The sequence below is a fragment of the Limulus polyphemus genome, unplaced genomic scaffold (genome assembly GCF_000517525.1).
Source record: "Limulus polyphemus unplaced genomic scaffold, Limulus_polyphemus-2.1.2 Scaffold792, whole genome shotgun sequence".
NCBI classification, from domain to species: domain Eukaryota; kingdom Metazoa; phylum Arthropoda; class Merostomata; order Xiphosura; family Limulidae; genus Limulus; species Limulus polyphemus.
The window spans coordinates 424,930-434,276 of NW_013666402.1; the positions used below are offsets into that span (position 1 = coordinate 424,930).

General features: G+C 31.9%; 1 protein-coding gene across 3 annotated transcripts in view; it reads left to right on the plus strand.

Moving 5' to 3' along the window:
* Window positions 1-7,712, plus strand: part of LOC106460546 (TBC1 domain family member 22B-like) — a 40,441-nt gene extending 32,729 nt beyond the window's left edge. For all 3 annotated transcript variants that reach the window (XM_022387287.1, XM_022387288.1, XM_022387289.1), the window contains 4 exons: window positions 2,722-2,768; window positions 2,910-2,990; window positions 3,114-3,209; window positions 4,000-7,712. In XM_022387287.1, coding sequence (XP_022242995.1) covers window positions 2,722-2,768; window positions 2,910-2,990; window positions 3,114-3,209; window positions 4,000-4,137 — 362 coding nt within the window. In that variant the 3' untranslated portion in view covers window positions 4,138-7,712. The remainder of the gene's footprint in view (window positions 1-2,721; window positions 2,769-2,909; window positions 2,991-3,113; window positions 3,210-3,999) is intronic.
* Window positions 7,713-9,347: the final 1,635 nt, after the last annotated feature.

Below are 9,347 nucleotides of genomic sequence, written 5' to 3' on the forward strand. Positions count from 1 at the left end.
CCTTCACTCATCAGTCGGAAAGGTGTTCTTTTTCTCCATGACAATGCACTTCCACATGTGGCATGTTTGATGCAACACAAGATTATGGAGTTGGGTTGTGATGTTCTCCTTCACCCACCATATTCTCCAGATATAGCACCATCAGATTACCATATTTTTTTGTTCGCTGCAGCAACATCTTAATGGGAAAACATATACAAATGTGGAAAGTGTTAAAGAGGACATGGACATGTTTTTTGCTTCAAAGCCAAGTGATTTCTTTAATCAGGTCATTAAGAACATGATTGTAAGATGGAAAAGCATTATCGATAAGAATGGAGACTCTTTCATTTAATAAATGTTTTGTTTTGGTGTATAAATTGTTTGGGTTTTTCACCTAAAAAATAGCGACATTAATTTCTTGATGACCTAATTTATATTGACTGTAGTATTTTGACTTTGTCCATACCAGAACCCCATGAGCAGCATATATTTGATGCAACTGGTCAGGCCTACTATTCTGCCGATGAGACTGATGCACATAATTTATTCATTTAGTTAAGGTTTGTTGCAAGTAGATATTATCCAATGTATAGCCAACATTCCGATACTTTGCCTGATCATCTATTCTATGGTGTGGGCTGCTACAAGTAGATAATATCCAATGTATACCCAACATTCCGATACTTTGCCTGATCATCTATTCTATGGTGTGGGCTGCTACAAGTAGATATTATCCAATGCATAGCCAACATTTGATACTTTGCCTGATCATTTATTCTATGGTGTGGGCTGCTACACGTAGATATCATCCAATGTATAGCCAACATTCCGATACTTTGCCTGATCATCTATTCTATGGTGTGGGCTGCTACAATACAATATGATCTAAATGCTCTCACCTATCATTATATGTGCTGATAGTTATATTTAACGTAGTTTCACACATTAATAATATATTTACTCTGATTAACAAACATGTCCACACACATTAATGATATCATTACTCTGATTAACAAACATGTCCACACACATTAATGATATCATTACTCTGATTAACAAACATGTCCACACACATTAATGATATCATTACTCTGATTAACAAACATGTCCACATACATTAATGATATCATAACTCTGATTAACAAACATATCCACACACATTAATGATATCATTACTCTGATTAACAAACATGTCCACACACATTAATGATATCATTACTCTGATTAACAAACATATCCACACACATTAATGATATCATTACTCTGATTAACAAACATATCCACACACATTAATGATATCATTACTCTGATTAACAAATCTGTCCACACACACTAATGATGTATTTATTCTGTTTAATGTACAGGTACATGCACATTAATGATATACTTACTCTGATGAACATACAGGTTTGTGCACATTTACCCTAATTAACATATAAGTCCACACACGTTAATGATATATTTACTCTGATTAACATACATGTCAACACATACTAATGATATATTTGGATTGATTAACATACAGGTACATACTAACTTCAGTATAGTATCATTGTCATACTTAGTTGTCTACATGATTACCTAATTTCGAGTTGTTCAGAGATCTGTTGCACTGAGACAGAGTTACCGTTCATGTGTAAGACATTGTTACTGCCCCAGAGTAAGCTGGAAACCAATGAAAATTGTAAGAATTTGCAAAATTCAAATTTGAGTGGAAAAAAAAAATACTACAGAGTAGGAAAGTTTGTTAATAAAAAATATCTTGAATTTTAATTGTGGGAACTGAGCAGTTTGGGAGATGGAATTTAAGTTTAAAAGTATATCGAACCAGAGTTGTGGGAATGATGTCTGATTTAATTGTGTCGTTTTGAACTTACTAGTGTCTGCAAGTTTTAACACCAACTGATATTGTGAAAATCACCAGTTGCATGTTTGTAAGTACAGATTATCACTGCACAAGCTTCTAGATTTTCTTCTGGTAAAGCTCTTAAAAAACAGCAGCTTAAATACTGAGTCTCCATTCAAAATTAATATCCTTTCAGCTTCTTTATAAATATCATAAAGAAGCCGTTATTAGATGCTGTAAAAACGCTAACAGAAGTAAGCCTTCATATACCATAACAATTTCATAAGTACAAAAGATATCTGAACGAAACAAAAGGATCCTTACACTTTGGAGCATCAGAGTAATATATAAACTACAAAAAACACAACTTACTTACCCATAGTAAAGATCTTGTTATCCAAGAAGGACACCTGGAAATGTGTATACTAGCTACCTGTTCTAGCATTTACATGAGTGAAACAGACTTTCTATTTATACCTATTGACTCATTCTATGAGAGGAACACTAAGAATAGGCAACACAGGAAAACATTTTCATGAGGCTCATTTTAAATTTATGCACTTGCATAACATGCAACTAGTAACTCTCACAATGTCAGATGGTAAGCCTATATAGACTTTAGAGTTCAGATTAACATGAGAAATAAAGACCATTGAAACAACTTTTGTTGAATATTCTCTTCACAAATCCTCACTGTTTCAATAAACAATGAATATCATCATGAAACACCATTCGGCTTCTTCAAATACTAAATATTTTGACCAGAAATCTTTATATTGCTAGTATCTTTAAACAACTATTCCAAATAGCATTTGTATTTCTTGGCTACTGAATACTTGTTTGAGTTTTTCTACTATCAGTTGTTGACCTTAATCTCCTAATTGTTTTTATAGCCCCCCTACACAACCATTTAGAGCATCACTCAGTGGAATACTTACAGTTCTCTTACAGTTTGAGTTTTTCTACTATCATACACTGTTACTTTCTTTCTCAATAATCAGCTAAGTATTCCACTGAGTGATGCTCTAAATGGTTGTGTAGGGGGGCTATAAAAACAATTAGGAGATTAAGGTCAACACAGTTCTCTTTTCGGTGGATGAACAACTTGTTGATGAGGGAACTTCCTTTGAAGTGTACCGTTAGACTGTGGGATACTTACTTGGTAAGCATCTGTAAATATCTTAGTTATTCTTATATGTGTAACCTTCTACTGGAAGCTAATTTATTGTGTTTAAAAAACATTTACATTCCTCTATAATTCAGACTTCTAACTTTTTTTATACAGTCAGAAACTGATGGATTCTCAACCTTTCACTTGTATGTGTGTGCAGCCTTTTTAAAACACTGGTCAAGAGACCTTCTGGCTGAGAAAGATTTTCAGGTAGGTTGCTGTGTTCTTTGAACAGCTGTGTTAACATCTGACCAGCTATTCCATTGTTTAGGTAATTTTATAGATTTGAAGCATGTCTTCATATGATTTTTTTTTATTGCCTAATACCAAGTGCAAATAAAATAGCATACAAATGTAGTTTTTATGTGACAGTACATAATCTCTCTCAAAAATCAACTTTTATCCAAGATCCAAACTTTCTGCCCGATTAAAGGATGTATTTTTTTTGGTATTTCATTGTTATGTTACTTGAAGTTTGCTGAAAAATAGTTTTGAAGCATTTAATACCTATAAGCCTGTATGGTCTACTTGTCTTGATAGTATATACAATCTATAAACCTTCATATTGCCAAGATATCAAAGAGACATATGACCAACATGTTAGATTTATGCCTCTTGTTTATTTTAAGAAAAACATTTTTTTAATTAATTTTGATTTAGTTCTGCCAAAACATACCAATGTTAGTAAGGAATGTGACCTAATGTAAAATAGTAGGTACTTAATGCACTAATATCAGTAAACAAATGATTAAGATGATTTGTGATGGTGTTTAAGACAAATTAATAAATTTGCTTATTTTGCATGCATTGTTTATTGTTTCTCTCAGTTAAAAGTATTTTTTTGTATCATTCAAGAAATAATTGTACAGGATATAATAGTTTTTTTTTTTAGAATTAGGGAACAAAATCTTATCAGAACTGATCTTTTTCTAATGTTTCAATTTGTGTTTTCATACCTTATTTTTATGTTTATTCATCACATATATATTTTTATTCCCAGGGTATCATGTTAATGCTTCAGAACCTACCCACTTTAAATTGGGGAGATGAGGAGATAAGTCTGCTTGTTGCAGAGGCCTACCAGCTAAAGTTTACGTTTGCCGATGCACCCAATCATCTCCAGCGAGAAAAGAAGTGAGGTAGTGATTATGATGTGCATATCTCTCTTTATGACATCCTTCACGTTCAAACTCCTTCTGGATTGTACTTTGGTTCTACTAGCCCCTGTAGCTTTGCCAAATGGGATGAGACCCCAGTCTCAGCAGAGGAACTGAAGGAAGAATGGTGCACCTGTACGATCTGTTTGTAGAACATGCAACAGATTTTTTTTCCAGTGAATACTTACTAAATGGATGATACAGATACTAGACCTGTATTGTGTAAAATATTAATTACATTTAGATAAATATTATATCTACTACATTCTGGTGTGAAAATGGGAGTTTCAAGAAAATAAAAACAAAAAACTTCTAGAAATTAAGTTGATATTTTCTTCTTTCTCTTAAGTGATTGAAGGCTATCTTCAACCTATAACAGGTGATAATGTTCTTTGTGCAGAATTAAATAGAAATAAAATCTCAAAAATAAAAATAATAACATAGAACCAGTGCCACCCACAGAAATGTTCAGACCCAGGACGAGTCTTTTGTTTGGTCTCTTTCCCCCCCTACTGTACTGTTGTGTTTCTTTATATGTGTAAGACATTGGCGTAGGCCATGTAGCCAAAGTTGTCCAGGCCCCACTGATTGACAGGTTACTTAGGTGTTTTGCCAATGTGGAAGGTACTACGTAGAAAATCGGTCCTTTCCAAGAGTTCATAATCTAACTAAATACATCATCTTTTTGTGATGAAATTCCAATGCAGATGAAATATAAGATTTGTAATTTATTGTTTGTCTTGGCTGTTTACCATTACATTGGATATTTCATACTTACAACAGATTGTGATCACATTGTTTATAAATATAATTTTAAAAACTTTTATAAAAGGCAGTGATAAGAATGAATGTAGACCATGGCCAATGAGTGTATACGTGTGTCCAAGTCTCCTATTTGTATGTAAACTAGTTCTGACAGCACAAACTTTATGTAGACCTATTGAAAGCAAAAGAAGTTATCCTGTTTTAAAAAATTACATACAGAATGTCAGCAGCATAAAGTTTTATCAGAAAAGGAAACCAGATAACAAAGTAGCAACTAAGGTAGGAAGGACAGAGAGGGAGCAAAAAATCTCATGTTATGAATAATTGCTATACATTATATGTAAAAGTTAGGAAATAAATGTATACATTTAATGAGGATTTGGAGATTTCTTCACAAATCTACAGTATCGAAGCAATTCTTAGTAACTAGATTGTCCAGGCTCGCGTCTGGCATGATGTCTTGTAACATGATTCTAGTTGGAAAATGGTGACTGTTAACTTTCAACTAACATTAAAACACAATCCATATTTAAATTTTTTCATCCTTCTTTCAGTGTATAAGTATATATTTTGTAAAATCAGCATCTAATGTATAGCAGTAATTTAAATAGAACAAAAGTATTTTAATATAGTTGTTATAGAAATGTAATCGTTGATCATCTTAATGTAAATATATAGCAGGCAAGAACTTGCACTGTAATATCAACTTCCAAAAGTTTAAAACATCAATTTTCATTATGATCGGATGTTACCAGATCAATACCATAAGATGCTACCTGATACAATTAAATGTACTTTTGAGTAAGTAAGTTGACCTGGTCTAGATTTCATCCAGAAGTCCAACTTTAGCAGTTTGTAGTGAAAAGAATATATGAGACTGTTCTGCTTTACAGTTAATTATAGCACTCAGTTTCTTTAACAATTTTCAACATGAAAATAAATAATTAAAAAAAAAAGCATATTGGCTGAGAACTGTAATTTTAACCATCACTAGCTTTCATTAAACAAATCAAAATGTTGCCCAGAAAACTTAACCATGCTTTATTAGAAACTGAATACTTGGATGGATTGACGTAGCTTTAAAAAAGTTTTGTGGGTGAAAATTATATTTAGAATTTTGGAGGAATAAAGCTGTATAATCTTCTCATTGCCTTGATGTAAACAAAAATAATATTCTGTAGAATACAGTTTGTACGTGGAGAAGAAAATATATTCAGGTATTTTGTAGTAGAAATGAGGCTTGCAAGAGTCATGATTTAAATTATTTCATTGTTTTCTGTTTAGTGATAAATATTCCTTAAGACTCTTAAAACATCACTGTTACTTAGTCAGTAAATAGGATATCTACTTATTGATCTCTATTCAACTGTTATCAAATTATACTAATAACATTACTAGTACTGGATCTGAAAGTTTATTTGAATAAACGTAGTTGAATGTGTAGGTATCAATCATATACCTATCAGTATCAATCACATTCTAATGTTATTACAAGTTTTCAGTTTCTAAAGAAATAAGTTTAGGGTGACAGTTTTTTGAAGTTTTTTTTGGGGGGGGTCAAACACTGTTGTATACCTTGACATGCTTTTTACACATCTAAGTTACTTTGCTTTTATTTTTATCATTTCCCTGACATTAAAGAACACTGAAAGCTTGTGTTTTCTTGTCTTTAACTGTGAATATGTACTAAATACTTAACAAGTTATGGAAAATTAATCTGTAATAACAAAGTTTGAGATAAATTGGAACTAAAAGTATCAAAGTAAATTAAAAATAGATTTATGTGTACTGGAAATTACGAACAATGACAAAAATATGTGTAATAATTCACATGGAAATGTGTGTTATCTTTCATATAATTTTTTTGTAATAATTTAAACCATTCAAATATAAAAATGCTTGTCTTTAAATACAATAATACCTTTGTATTTACTTGTTTTATTTTTAATTTTATATTTATACATCTTGTAACATGCACAATACATCTCCCATTTTACTGACATAATAATTATATTGAAAACAAAACTATAAAATCCTAGTGTTTTCAACAGATGGAACTACCTGCCAAACCAAAAGTTCTAGGGTTTTATTAAGTTTTATTTGTTTGTTTTATTAAAATTTAATTGACTAACCTTTCTGATCTGTTTTTACTATCATGGAATAATTAATAATTATATCTTCTGAAGTATTAATACAGAATTTATTCAAAATAAATGTACATATGATATCTAAGCATTTCTAATAATCTAAACATTTTCTCATAATAAATGTAGTTTGTTCTATGTAACATTAAGGCTTGTTATGTTTTTGGACCCTTCACAGGCATTTTTGTTTTGTTTTTCTCTGCATTATTTTTTATCTTCACATAAGCACTACATTTACATTTTGTAAATAACTGATAGACTTTTTTTTTGGCTTCAAGGTTTTCATTGTTTAGGTTTGGGCTATTTAGTTAATTAATGTATATTTTCATTCTGTTAAATATTAATTTTACTACAAACCAAAGTGGCTTAGACCTCCTGACCCTCACAGTTGTACTGTTTTTAACTAGTTCATTGGAAGCTGTAATGAAAGGATTTTCAACTGTGTTTATCATTGAAGAAAGTTCATATTTATTGCCAAAAATCAGAATTTTTGATGTGGTAATGGAAGTATATCTAACTGCACTTTTTACAAAGATTATAGGAATTACCATACATATTTAGGAAATAGGTGTTTTTGATGCCACCAAAGTTTTTGTGATCAAAGTAACACATTTCAAGTTATGAATAAACTTGTAATCAATGTTTTCCACCTTTGTTTTGTATTTTATTAAACAAAACAGTCATATATACCACCACTGGGAAGGGTGGGGGGTTTATCCCATCTAATATTTTAAACTAAGGTTAATTATATTACCTAAACACATTAGAATATGCCATCAGAAAGAGTAATCAGTCCAGAAAACTGCATATAAAACTAGAGAATGAACACTGCTATTGTTTTTCTATGTTGCACATGTAGTACAATGATGTGCAATTGGTAGATGTAACTGACTTATGTAAAAAAAAATCCTAACATTTATTAGTTCTTAATTTTTGTTTTTGTAATTAATGCAACCTATTTAGAGAAACCACTAAATCTACAGTTTTGTATATCCGACTTAAATGTTGAACCAATATGATGCCTTGTTACTATGTGCTAAGCAAGTTCTGAATTTACTATGCACACATAGAACACCAAGATATGGTACAAGCAGAGACTGATGTACATGTCCTAGTATGTTTCTAAAGTACATAGAACATCAATATATTCTAGAACCAGAGACTGATGTACATGTCCCAGTATGATTCTAAAATACATAGAACACCAAGATATGCTACAACCAGAGACTGATTGTACATGTCCCAGTATGATTCTAAAGTACAGAGAACACCAAGATATGCTACAACCAGAGACTGATGTACGTGTCCCAGTATGATTCTAAAGTACATAGAACACCAAGATATGCTACAACCAAAGACTGATGTACATGTCCCAGTATGATTCTAAAGTACACAGAACACCAAGATATGCTACAACCAGAGACTGATGTACATGTCCCAGTATGATTCTAAAGTACATAGTACACGAAGATATGCTACAACCAGAGACTGATGTACGTGTCCCAGTATGATTCTAAAGTACATAGAACACCAAGATATGCTACAACCAAAGACTGATGTACGTGTCCCAGGATGATTCTAAAGTACATCATTCATTAATGTTTAAAACCCTTTTTGTGGTTTTAGCTGCTCATTAAGAGGCCTCAGTCAGAATATACTTTGAACCATTGTATATGAGTATTAAGATGTGCTAAGTCTTGCATGACGTAGTAGTTAGAACATTGGGCTGTAGATCACAGGGGGGTCCAAGGTTATAAATGATATGCCATTGAACATGCTCTACACTTTCATCTGTGAGGACATTATAAAAGTGACAGTCATTCCCATTATTTGATTCAAAGATCATGTGATGGTAAGTATTGCTGACTGACTACCTCTGACCAGTAGCCCAATATTAGGGACAGCTATACTCGAACCTTAAGAATCTCTGAGCTAGTCACTTAGACCATGTGTCACCTGAGATGGTGCTCAGGTTGAAAAATCCAAAGTCTCTCTTTCTAGAAGAACAATAGTACACTCAGTTTAGATACCTATTTATGGGCACAACAATGAATATCAGAAAATTGGTTCAAATTTGATTGTGTTTATTGTAAAGAAAATGAAAAAAGGGAACCTGTGACTGCTTATTGGGTAAGAGACTGGGTGTTTATCCAAATTGCTGAATCAATCTTTAAGACTTGCTACAGAATGCTTTATGCATTTATTTATTTTCTGGGTATTATCTAGGAAATTCATAGGTAATTCTATGTTCTACACCTTCAACCTAATGAAATAAAGAAATG